The 16924-nt window shown below is 37.5% G+C and overlaps 1 protein-coding gene across 1 annotated transcript; it reads right to left on the bottom strand.

Moving 5' to 3' along the window:
* Positions 1–1026: 1026 nt before the first annotated feature.
* On the bottom strand, positions 1027–2725 carry LOC136202703 (zinc transporter 8-like). The gene is made up of 3 exons (XM_065993482.1): positions 2310–2725; positions 1649–1798; positions 1027–1449 (listed from the first exon to the last, which is right to left on the bottom strand). Exons 1-3 carry the CDS (start codon positions 2583–2585, stop codon positions 1144–1146), a joined length of 732 nt encoding a protein of 243 aa, XP_065849554.1. The 5' UTR covers positions 2586–2725; the 3' UTR covers positions 1027–1143.
* Positions 2726–16924: the final 14199 nt, after the last annotated feature.

Raw genomic sequence — 16924 nt, 5'->3', positions numbered from 1 at the left:
CTCAAATGTTAGCGAGGAGGGAAAGAGAGAGGATGTTGCCATGTCAGAGGGTGTTCTTGCCCCGAGGGTCTTTAAACAGAAATACTAACTTGTAAGTGGTCATCTTGTTCTAGCAATCAAATATTAACAATAATTCATATCTAATAATAAATCTATCTTTGGACAAATTTATTATTTATATGGAAAAACTAGATAATTTTACATATTTATTGCCACAATTGTGTATATGATTCGGCCTAATATTAGCCTTCATTTGGACCGGGTAATATCAGTGTAAATTAACAAACATAAAAAAATCGAATATATGTTATATATCAAATTAATCCTCACAAGAGAGCCTATTTTAACTGGATGTTGCTTGAACTAACTCATATAAAATGTACATAACCAACCATAATTTGGATACAGACGAGAGAAATATATATAATTGGCCATAAAAAAAACATTAATATTTATATATTATCAAATATAACTAAAAATATTTTATTGACAACATATAATTTTTTGGACCAAAATACCCATTCAAACCATATGTCTTTATTTTTTAGGTCTTGAAAAATTCACGCCATTTACCATTCGGACTGTGGGTGCTAACGTATTTCTATACAAATTAGATCATATAGTTTATATTTGAAAATGGTCCAAACCACGTGGTTTATTTTTTATTTTTTGTAATTTTTTCTATTTTATTATTTCATCAATTGAATAAAAGTAGATATTGTTTGTATCATATCCTTGTCACTTTAATTGTTTTCTTCACATCCTATTTTTTATTTTATTCTTAAATTTTTAGTTTCAGGTGATTAAGCTAAGTTTAGTTATCCTATAATTTTAAAATTTAAAGTGTTCTTTTTTTTTTTATCTTTTATAATATTTTTGCTGTTTTTTTCCCTTATCTCTTTTAAAGATAACAAGATCAGTACTGTTGCTAAATATTATATATTTTCTTGTTCTATTTTTCCAATTCACTACACGACTCTTGAAGGAGAACAAGTCAAATGAATCAAAACAGAAAATGTCATCATGTTGAATTTTATATGGTATAGTTTTTTTTTTTTTTCAATTTAAATAATTGATTAAAAAAATCTTACTCTATTGTGTTGCTAAATAAAAATAAAATCCTAGAAAACTAGAAAAAAAAAACTAAGCCCATTTAGCTAATATCGACATACAAGCGGCCCCTAAAAGTAAAAAAATATTGACTCCAAATTGAAGTTTTCCGTTGGTTTGTACTTTAGGATGCATAAAATCAGCTGTAAGAAGATCAACTAATGACATGTAAATCAAAATTCCGGCTGATGCTGCATCGAATATCCCTTGAACAATAAGTGCAGTTGGACTGTTCTCATCGTATCCTTCAGAGATTCCAATACCAATAGCTATCCCAAGTGGTGTCGTTAGAGAAAAAAATAATCCCATCATCACCATAGCTTTCGTTTTGAATTTTGCCTGTCAAATTCATATTTCATTCAATTAATATACATTATATAGCATCTCTAATTAGGATGGATAAAATTGAAAAATTATTACTTTTAATTATATAGATACATACAATGAAACAATTATTTATATAAATGAAAAAAAAAATTAATATGTTAGTATTTTTTTTAATTGCTATAAAAACAAGAAATTAATATAAATTAATTACCTGAAAAATACATCCACCGAGTCCCATTCCTTCAAAGAATTGATGAAAAGTAAGCGCAGCAATTAATGGCTTTATTGTCTTTGGACTTTGAGACGCTCCTAATGAAATTCCTATTATTAGGGAATGTGCCACAATCCCCAATTCCAATACCTACAATTACAATCAATTAAGTACCAATAATAATAAGTGGTGAAACTCTTAGTCTGTTGGTTGAGAGCTTACCTATACCCTAGAGGTTATGGGTTCGAACCACATGGGGTGAGGTGAGGTGGGTTGAGGGGTTTCCTTTAATGTAATCTTGCTTTGTTTAAAATAAATGCATTGCGCACAACTTTAAAAAAAAAATACCACTAATAATAATAATCACGTTTGAGAAAATTAAATACGTTTATTTTACATTTTTTTAGTTTTATGTAAAAAAAAGTAGAACGTAAATATTTAGTTAGAATTAACGAAAAATAACTACTTATATATCATTTGCCTTATAAGAATCATATTTTTTTTTTTTTAAATTTGAAAAGTAATTCAATCAATGCAAAATCATTATGTGGATTAGTATTAAATACCAAATTTTCAAACGGGCAGCAATTAATGCCTTTAAAATCGGAAAAATAATAATTTAATATTGAAAATAAACTAATTAAAAAATAAAATAAAAAACCTGTGCAATGACTCTATGCCGAAGTAGTTGAGATGGATTAGAATCCACAACACCGTGAGAATGACCATGTGTAGCATGAGTATGAACATCACCAACTTCCGCACTTTTCTCCTCGTCTCCGTTTCCGTGTCCGTCTCCGTTTTCTTTCCTTCTCCTATTACTATAATAAGAAGTCGCAAAACAATCAATCATCAACGTCCCAATCGCGGACACCATCGCCACGAATCCGGTAAACGGAAATTTCCCCCATGGATCTTCATCCAAACAAGGCGACATCAAACTTTCAAACGCATCGGGTAATACATGAATAAAAGCCGTCGATAGAATCACCCCGGCAGCAAATGCTTTTACAATGAAGAATATGTCCCGTTCGGGTTCTAAGGACGGAATCACTTTTCCTAGAACAGGAAGGCCGACTCCGATTGCACCCGCCACGAGGATCGATGCAATGGCTACGGCCTTATACTTGAGAGCCTCGGGTTTGTTGTGCTCTTCGTTCTCTGAATCGCACGTGCATTCTCCGTTTATGATTGTCGGCACGAGCAGAAGGAAGACGAGGAATAATCGATTTTGATCATATTGAGGAATAGTAAAATCGTTTCTTTTTGAAGCTCTTAAATAAAGTTGTATATTTATATGGAGTCTGTTTGACTTTCCGAGAGCTTAATGAAGACATAATGTAGTCATCGGCAGAATTTGACTCAGTTTTAAATAGTCAGACAAATATTTTTTAGTTTTGTGACAAAAAAAATAATATTATTTTGTTAAAATAATTTGTTATTAGATTTAAATAAATTTCATAGATTTAAATGCAAAGAAATTTAAGTACACGTTTTGGAGAGGATGTGCTCATGTTTTCAAATATTCATTTAATTATATTTTTTGTAATTATTTATACTTATCCGCCGGATTTGATCTTTTTAAAAAGCTTTCCTACTTTTTTTATTGCCTTTAATTATTCAAAACTTATAATTAAGTAAAAAAAAAAAAACTTATAATTAAGTCATTTAAAAATTGAATCATAAGAATACTGCACTCTAATTCCGCTTTACCCTGTGTATTTATGGGAGATTTTAACTGCATTTTGCAGCAGGACGAGGAGGAGGGAGGAGCGGTGTATCCGAACTATTTGATTCGGGAGTTCAGTAAGGTGATAACAGACTGTAACCTGGTCGAATTACAAATGTTGGGTAGTCGGTTTACATGGGAGAGGGGACGAGGAACCGATGGTTGGATTCGGGAGAAACTTGATAGAATTTTTGCTAGTGCGAGCTGGATACAGAAATTTATGAACCACAAGCTGCGGAATGTTGTAGCGACCTACCACTACAACAAAAACTGCCTATAGAGGCAGTTTTTTCGCTTGTAGGGGCGGTTTTAACAAACCGCCCCAAATCTGTCTCCAAAGGGGACCGGAGCTACGAATTAGCGATGAAAATTATCATCGACAGGGTAGAGTAAAAATTAGCGACGAATTTGTAGAGGCGGTTTCAACCGCCCCTATATCTAATTTTAAAATCTCTCTTTTAACTCTAGGGGCGGTTAAAACCGCCGCTACATAAACGCCCCTACATAATTTATGCATTTACCTTTTATATTCCAATTTCCTACCTACAATAATTATTTATTAATTAATCAAATTTAAATATGCAAATCAATTCAAAAAGAACATATAATATAAAAAAAATCAACTTTCGATATATTACTAAATGCAATACATAATTCAATACATGATTCTAAAATTAAAAAAAAAGAAACTAAATTTAATGGAGTATGTCATTTCAATATCACAACCTCGATATTGCAACACTAATGTCATTTCAATATCAAAATAAAAACATAACACGGGATTCCCTCTTATTTCTAAGTTGTCGATGTCCCATCTGTCCTCATTGGAAACCTCGACACTAATGGCATTGCGTCTGAGTGCCAATGCTGCAGCATAACAACCTCTAGCAGCAAATATTGTTCTTCCTTTTGAATAGTTGAAGCAAAATGCACTTGATGTATTATAGACATCTTTCTAACTCTTGCCATTGGTCTATGATTGCAAGTCCTACAAGCACACAAAAGAAAATCACAAGCAATACACTTATCACATGTAGATACAAGCAATACATATATCAAGTATAGATAGCATATCAATTGAAAACAACATCCTAAATTGAATACTTGAAGCAAAAACATACAGAAACAAAAATGGGGAGACACTGAGGTCACTGACTAACAATTCTAATGTTATGAATGCTGTGAATGAGAGAAAGAAACTCAAGCCTTCAAATATGCTCTGTCCACTAATCACATATTTCACAAAAACATAGACCATAAGTTGTATTTTCAAAGAACAAAGAATGTCAAACTCTTGAATTGAATATGTGAGGAGGGAAGGAAGGAAATGGAAATGTATGAGATAAGCATGCCAACCTCTTTCGAAGTCACTTCTTGGTCATTCCTTGGCTTATCACTCATCACTTTCCACTACAATTGCAACAGAGCCCTCTACATGTCTTCCTGTAATGTAGCATACAACAACAACAACAACAAAGCTTTAGTCCCGAAATGATTCAGGGTCGGCTAACATGAACCATCATATGAAATCTGCAGTCAAGTCATATCAGCGACATAAATGCTCTCCCTCCACTCTGTCCTATCCACTGCCATATTCTCATCAATCCCTAATAAACTCATATCACTCTCGATCACCCTCCTCCACATTTGCTTAGGTCTACCCCTACCCCTCACCACTACATCCCTTTGCCACTCTTCAGGCGTCCTAACTGGCGCATCAAGCGCTCTTCATCTTACATGGCCAAACCACCTTAATCGGTTTTCTCTCATTTTGTTCTTAATAGCTGTAACCCCTACTTTTGTCCTAATTATTTCATTGCTTACCCTATCATTTCTCGTATGACCACACATCCATCTCAACATACGCATCTCTGCCACTGACATCTTATGAATGTGACAGTGTTTCATTGCCCAACACTCCGTACCATATAACAATGCTGGTCTGATTGCCGTGCGGTAGAATTTTTCCTTCAATCTATTAGGCATGCCGGGATCACAAAGGAAACCCGTAGCACTCTTCCACTTCGCCCAACCAGATTTAATCCTATGAGCAACATCTCCATCTACTTCTCCATCCATTTGGATAATAGATCCTAAATACCAGAAGCACTCTGAGGACTGAACAACTCTCCCATCTAGGGTGATTGTCCCTGCCTCCTTACTTCTATCGTTGCTAAACTTACACTCCAAATATTCTGTCTTATTTCGGCTCAACTTAAAGCCTCTAGATTCTAAAGTTTGTCTCCATAGTTCTAACTTCCTCTCCACACCTTCTTTCGTCTCATCGACCAACACAATATCATCTGCAAACAACATGCACCATGGTATACCATCTTGAAGTGAACTCGTTATTTCATCCATAACGATGGCAAAAAGAAATGGGCTTAGTGCAGAACCTTGATGCACTCCAATCGTAATAGAGAACTCTTTAATCTTCCCAACACTAGTACGTACACTCATGCATGCTCCCTCATACATGTCCTTTATGATGTCAATATATTTCCGCGAAATGTCTTTCCTTATTAAGGCCCACCAAAGTACTTCCCTTGGTACCCTATGATATGCCTTCTCTAAGTCAATGAAAACCATATGCAAATCTTTCTTCTTATTTCGATAGTGCTCCATTAATTGTCTCATTAGATGGCATGGCTTCCATAGTTGATCTTCCCGTTATAAAGCCAAACTGGTTTTCCGAGATCTTCACTGTCCTCCTTAGCCTTTGTTCGATCACTCGCTCCCAAAGTTTCATAGTGTGACTCATTAATTTGATTCCTCTATAGTTGGCACAATCTTGGACATCACCTTTGTTCTTATACAAAGGGATTAGGATACTTTTCTTCCATTCTGATGGCATCTTATTGTGTCTCCAAATTTTATTGAAGAACGTCGTCAACCATTCGATTCCTCTCTCTCTCCCAAACATCTCCAAATCTCAATAGGGATGCCATCAGGTCCTACCGCTTTCTTCGATCTCATTTTATTTAATGCCATTTTGACTTCACTCTTTTGAATTCTCCGCATGCAGTCACGATTTATCATATCGTGAGGGATACTTATATCTCCAACATCTTGTCCGTGATCTCCATTAAATAAGTCATCAAAATAGGACCTCCATCGTTCCTTGATATCTTTATCTCCAACTAGGACTTTTTGGTCCACATCCTTCACACATTTAACTTTTTCGAGATCTCGCGTCTTCCTATCTCTCATTCGAGCAATTCTATATATCTCTCTTTCCCCTTCCTTCGTATCCAACCTTGTATATAGATCCCGATTCACCTTTGCTCTAGCCTCTTGTATGACCTTCTTTACTTCTCTTTTAGCCTCTTTGTACTTTTCGTGGTTCTCATCACTCCTGCATTTCCCCAATATTTTATAGGATTCTCGCTTACTCTTCACTACTTGTTGTACTTCTTCTGTCCACCAAGATGTGTCCTTACCCGGTGGCATGCTACTTTTAGATTCCCCTAGAACTTCCTTCGCTACTTCCCTTATACTATGCTCCATCTTAGTCCATATCGAATCTATATCTAGATCCATATTATAAGTCCAAATATCTTTTTTGGCCATCTCATCCACAAATTTTTGTTGATTCCTATAATGTAGCATAGTAAAACTAAATCCAGGACTCAGTTTTTTAAATTGTAGCAGTTGACAGAACTTCATACCTTGGTTTTTTGAAGATTCAATTCCTCTTGTAACCTCTTACACTCATCTTCATGCTCAGTCCTCAAAGCTTTCATCATGTTCATTCCTCTATTGGATGGTTTTCTGCAGAAATTAAGAAGAAGAAAAAAATCATATGATCAGTAACTCAAGCATTTTAATTTCATGTTAACAGAACCTGAAGCTGTTACAAACATTAAACATTAAGACTGAAATCCTAAGGCAAAATCAACTAACATAAACCTATACAATCTAGTAAAATTTTGGAGAATTATATAAAAATTTCAGTAGCAAATTATACAATCTATAAAATCTCCCATCTCATTCTTCTACTTTCATCAATTCAAATATATTATACACTTCAATTCCGTAATTCAGACAAAAATAATATACATATCACATAAATTAATATAGAAAAATAGAGAAGGGACAGATTCGACTTTTCTAACCACTTACGACGAAGGCGGCGACCTCTGTGCAGATATCCGAACCGGAAGAGGTGGACCCGTACCCGTACCCGTTCCACCACAACTACTACTGCCATACGGCCAGAGCCAGCGCAATTCCGGCATCCAACATCTCCATCCGACTAACGGGAATATAAACAGGAGACCCGTCCCGTTCCGTTACAAGTAGGACACCAGTGGCTTAATGGCTCCAAACAAAGCGATCAGTTCCTTGTTCTCATCACAGAGAGAGAGATTCAAAATCGCCGTCATACCATATTCTTGAAGCTGAAGACCCGATGATGAAACTAACAAAACTAGAGGCTTAATCGGCCCGGATTTAGAAATTTTGAGGCGATTCTCTAGCTTATTCTTAGCGAGGAGCCTGATTTCCTGCAATAATCGAGATCCAAAACAAGCTGGCGAATAAAATCATCTGAATTCTCCGATGCACAGGCCATTAGTAACCGGCGGCTCTCATTCGATGCCGTTGGAAACTCACCAGATCTATCGATGTTACAATCGCTGAAAGCAAAGGAAGTATCATTAACACTGACATCACCAAAACTCCTTCCCATATAGGTGTAATTGGCTAGATTATCCTTCTCCATTTCAAATCTTCTTTTCTGCTCGTAAGTCGTTTTGCGCAGACACTGAAGATGGGAATGTGAAGATTGAAAATAACTTAATTGCCATATTAAATTGGGCTTTAATAACATTAAGCCCTAACATTTAATTGGGGCAGTTTTTAAGTTAGCCACAGTATAAGGTTTGGGAAAAGCCCATTAGGGCCGTTAATAAAAGGGCTGCTATAAAAAGGCCACTAAAGTCCTAATTTTTTATAGTGAGAGTGGGAGAAAGAAAGCCGCAGCAATCTCATAGGTAAGCTGGACGCCTGTGCAAAAACGATGGAGGCATGTGGAGAAGGATTCAGAAAACGGTTTAGTGGGAAGATCAAGTTCTTAAAAGGGGTGCTACAGGTACTAAGTGATAAAACTGACAGACAATCAATGACCAGGTACCAGAATCCGCAGAAGTAGTTGAATGAAGTGTTGGAGCAGGAGTGTGATTATTGGAAGTAGAGAGCCAAAGTCTTTAGGCTTAAAGATGGAGATCGAAATACCAAATTCTTTCACGCTTGCGTGAATGCAAGAAGACAACAGAACACAATTGAGGGGCTACGTGATGATAAGTGAACCTTAATTACTGACCCAATTAAGTTGGGAGCTCATGTCAAAGAGTACTTCCATTCCTTATTTTCCCCGTCGACCCTTGGGCAGAATCAAACAATTGACGTGATTGAACCAGTAATTACAGAGGAGATGAACGAGAACCTGGTAAGTCCTTTCAGTCTTGATGAATTTAAAACTGCTATTTTCTCCATTGTTAAGCCCAAAATATACTTAAAATATCATCATTAATTACATCAATATTGCTACGAATTTATGCTATTTATAACTGTTTAGAATATTTTTACTCCCGAATATGTTTCTTTCATGCAAGGTACATAAATATTTGGTAAAATCCAAATAGGAGTAAAAAGAGCTTAAAAACAGAAGAAAAGCCCTACAAAAGGAGTCGAAGACGACGAAAATTAATAACGCCAAGTCGAGGACGCGAACGAAAGCAGAAGAACTGAAAAACGCTCCGTGCCGCGACCGCGGCCCCCAATATTCACGGTCGCGACACGCGTCCCTCAGCCCCTCTTTCCCTTCGTCCGAAGTACAAGTTGTTGCTCCCCCATTCTCGGTAGAGAATTTGGGGCCGCGACAGGGAATTTCAAATTCTCGGTCGCGACACGCCCTTTCGTCCGAAGGCTGAAAAATCAGTTCCTCATTCTCGGCAGAGAATTTCCATTCTCGGTAAGAGCAGAAATTCTGCCAAGTACAATGAACACATGTTTAATTCCAAGAAACACGTTCGTTCGGGTGGATAAAGACGTCCTTTCACAACGGATACGACTCTCCACAACGGACACGATCCTTCACAACGGACACGACACTTCAACCACGACTCTTCAATATCTATAAATAAAGAGTTGATTTGAGAGTTGAAAAAAATAATGAGAGAGTTAGATTTTAAGATTAGTGCAAGAGTTATGCAGAAACTCTGACTCAGAAATGAGTTAGAGATTAGAAAGTTCGATTCTGTTCAAAAGCAATATGCTGTACACACATTGTTTATTCAATAATAACAAGTTTAGTAGCGTTTAGTCATTGTTCCAGTTTAGTTTTCATTTTGGTAGTAGACCGACCCAGTCTCTATTACGAAGATTCAACGAGAAGATTGAGTAGAGGATTCGCCCCTGAGCCTGACAAACTCTAACGAAACCCAAGGAAAGGATTGATCAACCCGTTCACTTGCACGCCGTCGAAGAATTCAATGCTCCATGTTCTCTGTAAACTTGTATCAATTTATATTTCATCTAATAAAGTCTGTTCTATTCGATAGATTTTTATGCAGCACTTATGGTAACCAATCCACTAAAGTGACTGCTGGCGTTTTCATTAAAACGTATTTAATTCAAAATCTTTACAAGGAAACTTTGTTGAACACTTAGGCAAATTATTATCTCGAAAGAGTTTTAATTTGATTAAGGGCAATTATCCCGGAAGGGTTTTGTCATGTTCAAAGCCAATTAATTAGAGGTTCCGTCATTTATTCCATCTTTATAATTCGTACAAAGTTTAAAGTTGTTTTCTTTGCTTAATGCAAACAAATACATTCGTTTACTTTTCTAAAAAGTACTAAACGTTCCTATCTTGCAAATTCATTCTTAAATCAGAATATTTTCTAACGTTTTCATACTCTAATCTAATTCTCATTCTAGCAATTTCAAAACCAAAACCGATTAAACGATTTTTCCATAGTATAAACCTTAAAAGTAAATTTAACCGATTGTAAATAAGTTTTGTTCGAAAAACGTTCCCTGTGGGATCGATATCTTTTATTACTACAAGCGTATACCGTGCACTTGCGGAAATCGCTCAACATCCATGCATCCCGATAAATCTCCAGGACTAGACGACTTGGGTCCTGGATTCTTTCAACACTTTTGGGATTTAGTAGGGATGGACATCTTTACCGCGTGCTCAGGATGGCTTGAGAGGGGTGAATTTCCAGCCAATCTAAACGATACAATCATTGTGTTAGTACCAAAGTGTGAGCTGCCGCAGTCAATGAAGGAGCTCAGGCCAATGTCTTTGTGCAATGTTACTTACAAAATTATTGCTAAAGTATTGGCAACTAGGCTCAAAATTGTTCTCTCTGATGTAATTCATGAGAGTCAATCTGCTTTTGTCCCTAGAAGATCCATAATTGTCAATGTCCAAATTGCTTTTGAAACAATTCACTTTATGCAGAGATATAATAGAGGCAATGAGGGGGAGGTTGCCCTCAAAATCGATATTAATAAGGCCTATGACAGGGTGGATTGGAATTTCTTGATAGCAGTTATGAAAAGGATGGGTTTTCATGAGAAATGGGTGAATTGGATGAAATTGTGTATGCGGACAGTGTCGTACTCAGTACTGGTAAACGGATCTTTAAAAGGACCTATCAATCCTGGAAGAGGATTAAGACAGGGAGACCCACTATCTTCTTATCTTTTCCTTTTATGTGCGGAGGTCATGTCCAAATTAATCATAAAGGCTGAGGAAGATAACTTGATCCATGGATGTTGTATTTGCAATAATGCGCCATCTATGTCTCACCTTTTTTTTTCAGATGATAGTTTCTTGTTTTTTAGAGTAAGGATTGAAGAGGTAATAAAGATAGGAGAGATTCTGGTTGAATATGAAGCAGCTTCAGGGCAGGTCATAAATCTTAACAAGCCATGTATCTTTTTCAGTACAAATGTTCAGACTAGCATATGACAAAGTATTACTGACATCCTGAGTGTCACATCACCGCTTGATACTGGGAGATACCTTGGTTTACCATAAATAATTGGTAGATCAAAGTACAATTTATTCAAGTTTTTAATTGATAGACTTCGGAAAAGGTTTGGCAGCTAGGGATTCTGGTTCCTTTCTAAAGCGGGAAAGGCGGTGCTTTTCAAATCTGTAGCCCAGGCCTTTCCCACCTTCTGCATTAGCACTTTCTTACTGCCAAAAAGGATTTGTGTTGAGTTATAGAAGATGATGAAATCGTTCTGGTGGGGAATGAAAGTTGATGGAAAAAGAAATATACACTGGTTTAGCTGGTCGAGACTGTGTGAGGGGAAGGACCAGAGAGGATTGGGTTTCAAGGACATCCGGTTATCAATCTCGCACTTCTGGGCAAGCAGGGATGAAAGTTGATTCAGTCACCACACACGTTGGTAAGCAGATTGTTCAAAGCCAAATACTATGATAATGGGACTTTCCTTACCTCTAAATTAGGCACTAATCCTAGTTACGTTTGGAGGAGTGTGTGGGCGTCACTGGATTTACTTCATTTGGGAGTTAGATGGAGAGTGGGGGATGGATGTAGTATCAGTGTATGGAAGGATCATTGGGTTCCAAAGCTCTCTAATTTTCAAATTCATTCGTTCTGTATTCCTGGTCTTGAATCGATGAGGGTTGCAGACATGTTTAAGGAGAAAGCAGACAGAACTGAGGAAGTGGTGATTCTAGTAAAGCAAGTTGTAGACTCTGTTATGTGGCAATTTACTAAAGACGGTGTTTATACATCGAAATTAGGATACCGGGCAATCGACGGTGTACTAAATAACAGAGAAGCGATTAAGGGGTGTGTTGAAACACCTTTCCACATGATTTTGATTTGAGAAAATTATTTAAGTTAATCCATGATTAAGGGACAATTAAATTTAAGTGCTTTGATTTAATTGTACTAATATGTTTGTTCAATGTTGAGCATAAATATAAATGAAAATAGAAATAAAAAGTAAGACAAGACGAAGTCAGCATGAGAACACAGCATAAACTGAGTGAAGTGCAACTCAGCGTAATAGAAGATAAGTCATCCTATGAACAGAAGCTTGAAGATCAAGCTAATCAATGAAGCTGAGTGGAACGCAACTCAATATCAAAAGTAGAGAAGTCTTCTTAGGAACTATATCTTGCTGAACGAAGCTGACCAAGGAAGCTGAGTAAAAGAGAACTCAGTATTAGAATTGGCAATAATCATAGACAACGGCTATCAAAGTCAAGCTGAGTGATCTTCAGGACAGCGCAAATGATCCGTTTGCTAAAAGACAAGATCCGACAATTGTCTGCACCAATTCAGAAGCTTTGGAATTATGCATGGATATAGTTTCGAGATGCATGGGTCAACTGTTCATTAGCTAAAAGATGAACTGGCGCAAGAAGACGAAACCTGCGAGAAAAAGACAAACCTGACGACTATGTAATTCAGACGACAGGATTGGCCTGCAAATCTGAAGCTAACCAGAACATGTCGCTGGAAGGAGCCGTTTGAATCCAACGGATAATTCCGGATTCAAATGATTGAGCTTTCAGGTTTCAACTATAAAAGGACAAGTATACTTCTTGGATCCTTTGCTGATTGCCGAAATACAAGAGAACAAAAAGCATACATACAAAAGCACACCAAAACAAAAAAAAAGATCTTACACCAAAACTTCCACATCTGTGTAAATGCTAGAGCGATTTTTGTAATCATCTAAAGTGTTCTTTGTCTGAAAAGGAACAATTTTGTATCAATTGTAAAGTGAGAGAGATGTGCTGAGTACTCGGTTTTAAGTACTCAGTGGTAGAGAAATCTAGGTGTTCGGTTATAGCACTTAGTAGGAGTTGAGTAGACGAATAGAGGACGGTACTCTTGCATATTCAACTACCTTGTAAACGGTTTGTGCTCTACCTTTAAAGAGCTCAGTATTGGATTTAAAAAGCCCGGAGGGATTCTGGGGACTGGACGTAGGCGGAGAGGCCGAACCAGGATAAGTCGTGCTGAGTAATCTCTAACTCTCTTTCAATATATATATGTGTGTGTTGCTTGCTATATTTACTCAGTATATAAATTGTTTGAACTGACACTGAGTAAATCAGAGTGCTGAGTCGGAAGCTGACCACAAAAGTGTCATTTCCCAACTCACAAGTAAAACAGTTCTAGTCAGTACCTGACTAAAGTCATCTTACGCCTCACTCGGCCGCGCTGACCAAAGCTGAGTTGTGAAACTCAAAGAATTCAATTAAGTCAGCGTAATTAAAGTGAAAAGGTTATATTAGTTCCTAACCCCCCCCCTTTGGAACTAATCACACGGGACCAACAAGTGGCATCAGAGCCAGGTTAGCTCACTACTCAAAGATATAACTATCTTGAGCTGATCCCGATAAATGGCTGAGAACAGCACTCGTTTCCTTCCAGGGAACCAAACAACACAGATACTCCCCGAGGGATTATCAATTAGTTGGCCTCCTCTATTCTTTGGATCTAATTATACATTCTGGAAGAATAGGATGAAGAACTTTATTCAAGCCACAAACATGAGTGCATGGCTTGCAATAGTTCAAGGCCCATATGTGCCTTATAAAACTGTTAATGATGAGAAAGTTGTTAAGAGTGAAACTGAGTGGTCAGAAGATGACCTTAAAAAATTACAAAACAATGCTTCGGCTATCAATATGCTTCACTGTGCGCTAGATGCTGAAGAATACAATAAGATTTCAGGTTGCGAGTCAGCACAAGAGATTTGGAAAAAACTTGAAGTAACCTATGAAGGTACAAGCAAGGTCAAGGAATCAAAGGTGAACCAACATATGAGATTATACGAGCTGTTCGAGATGAACGACAATGAGGACATCTCTGGAATGAATGCTAGATTCACCAACATCATACATGAGCTGAAGAGACTCGGTAAGAACTTCACTGAAGAAGATTAGGTGAAGAAAATCTTGAGAAGCTTACCCAAGTGCTGGCAAGCTAAGAAAACGGCTGTGGAGGAAGCTCAAGACTTGACCATATATAAATATGACGAGCTGATCGGATCTCTGCTGACTCATGAGATCTCTATGAAAAACTTCGAAGCAAAAGAAAAGTCAGAAGATAAGAAACAAAAATCACTTGTCATGAAAGCTGACTCAACCGAAGCTGACTCATCAGATGATGAAGAAATGGCCATGTTCACAAGGAAGATGAAGAAGTTGTTCAGAAAGAATGAAAAGAACAGCAAGAGGCCATTCAGAAGAGGCGATAGGTACAAAGCTGAGTCCAGTGACAAATACCAAAAGGACAGCTCCAAGCCTATCACATGCTTTGAGTGCCATCAAACTGGGCACATTAAGTCAAGCTGCCCTAATCTGAAGAAAGAAAAGAAGGGAAGAAAAAAGGCCATGGTGGCCACATGGAGTGACAGTGATGAGTCAACATCATCTGAAGCTGATGCCATCGAGTCAGCAAACATATGCTTCATGGCCGATGATGCTGCTGACCATTCTCAATCTGAGCAAGCTGACCTCTCTGAAGAATCTGAATAGGTGGAATACTCAAATGAGGTAACATCCTTACACTTGCTTAGAAATGAAATGGTTAATGCTCTGAGTGATTTATATACACTGACTAAAAAGTGTAATAAGAAAATAAAGGCACTCAACAGGCGGTGTGACGAGATTGAAGAGGTCAAATTGAGTGACCTTCGATATCTTCTCCAAGACAACTCAACTTTGCATAGCAACATAGAAATTATGCACAAGTTCATCTCGGAAGTCCAATCAGATTCAAAGAAACTGAAAAAGAATGTCACAAACCTACAGAACCAAATAAAAGGTTCAAATAAATCCCATGCTGAGTACTCAGGTACTGGTAAGCGTAGACAGTTCACTCAGTGTGACTGTTGTGGGAAAAGGGGACACATAACAGATGTGTGTTGGTACAACAAGCGGATTGTCCAATGTGACTTCTACGGAAAGAAAGGGCATACCACTAAGGTATGTTGGCATGCTCAGCACAATGGTGCTGACCAAAAACAAAGTCACCCCAAAAGGGTAACTCATTGTGACTTTTGTGGTAAACAAGGCCACACCATAAAAGTATGCCGTCACAAATTAAAACATGACTTTGCACCTGTCTATGCTAACCCACGAGGACCCAAAAAGAATTGGGTACCTAAAGATGAATGATTTAAAATGCAGGTGAGCCTGAGATGCGTGGAAAAATCAAAACTATGGTATATTGATAGCGCATGCTCGAGGCACATGACTGGTGATGAAACTCAGTTCATCACACTTGAGCTTAAACGAGGTGGAAACGTAAGCTTTGGAGACAATAAGAAGGGTAAGATAGTAGGATCAGGTACTATCGGAGGTAACCCCACCATTGAGTCAGTCTCCTTAGTTAAGGGTCTCAAATATAACCTATTGAGCGTAGCTCAGCTTTGTGATAGCGGTAGACAGGTTATATTTGATGCTACTCAGTGTTGGATACTCGAGGGAAAAACAAATAATTTGATTTTAACTGCCCCTCGTGTTGACAATGTATATATGTTGAGTTTAGGAAAACAGTTTTCCAAAAATATATGCTTAGTATCTAAAGAGGATAACTCCTGGCTATGGCATAGGAGACTTGGTCATGTAAGCATGGACCTCCTTACCAAATTAGCTAAAAAGCAACTAGTTGAGGGATTGCCCAAACTCAAATTTGAAAAAGATCAATTGTGTAATGCTTGTCAGCAAGGTAAACAAACGAAAAAGTCTTTTCAAAGTAAAAACATTGTCTCAACCAAGCGACCATTGGAATGACTACACTTGGACCTTTTCGGACCTGTCCAGCCACTCAGCTTGGGCGGTAAGAAATTTTCCTTGGTCATTGTAGACGATTTCTCTCGGTATACTTGGATCATCTTGTTGAGTAGCAAGGATGAAACATTTGAGAGGTTCACAACATTAATTAAAAAGCTTGAAAATGACAAAGACCTAAGAGTAGCTCATATTAGGAGTGATAATGGTGGAGAATTCAAAAACCAACAGTTTGACGAATTCTGTGAAGTCAGTGGTATTGACCACAATTTCTCTGCTCCTAGGACAATGCTGAGCGAAAATAGGCTTCCAAAGTATTTCTGGGGTGATGTTGTCCACACAGCATGTTACATACTGAATAGGGCTTTAGTTATACCTATACTCAAGAAACTTTGGAAAGGACGAAAGCCCAACATTGGCTACTTTCGTGCTTTTGGGTGTAAATGTTTTATACTCAATACAAAAGATAACCTTGCAAAATTTGATGCTAAAGCTGATGAAGCGATCTTTTTAGGGTACTCAACTAACAGTAAAGCATATAGGGTGTATAATAAACGAACTCAAGTTGTAGAAGAGTCTGTCCATATAGAGTTAGATGAAACTGACCCTGCAGGAAAGACAACTCAGTCCGCCGAAGATGAACCGAGCTCAGCTTCCGCTAACCAAACAGGAGCCGCTGAGTCATCAGTACAAGGGCTGACCAAAGGTAAAAACGAAACCGAAATTACCTTTGCTGACC

This window comes from Euphorbia lathyris, chromosome 8 (assembly GCF_963576675.1).
Source record: "Euphorbia lathyris chromosome 8, ddEupLath1.1, whole genome shotgun sequence".
NCBI classification, from domain to species: Eukaryota; Viridiplantae; Streptophyta; class Magnoliopsida; order Malpighiales; family Euphorbiaceae; genus Euphorbia; species Euphorbia lathyris.
The sequence above is the reverse complement of the archived record's forward strand: the minus strand, read 5'-3'. Positions and strand labels throughout refer to the sequence as shown.

What these genes read in the sequence shown, in the direction of transcription:
- LOC136202703 (XM_065993482.1), bottom strand. Translation starts at nt 2,585, where the DNA reads ATGTCGCCTTGTTTGGATGAAGATCCATGGGGGAAATTTCCGTTTACC. An exon ending in GGCATAGAGTCATTGCACAG is followed by an intron (nt 1,799 to 2,309) that starts GTTTTTTATTTT and finishes TTGTAATTGTAG; the next exon opens with GTATTGGAATTGGGGATTGT. An exon ending in TCGGTGGATGTATTTTTCAG is followed by an intron (nt 1,450 to 1,648) that starts GTAATTAATTTA and finishes TGAATTTGACAG; the next exon opens with GCAAAATTCAAAACGAAAGC.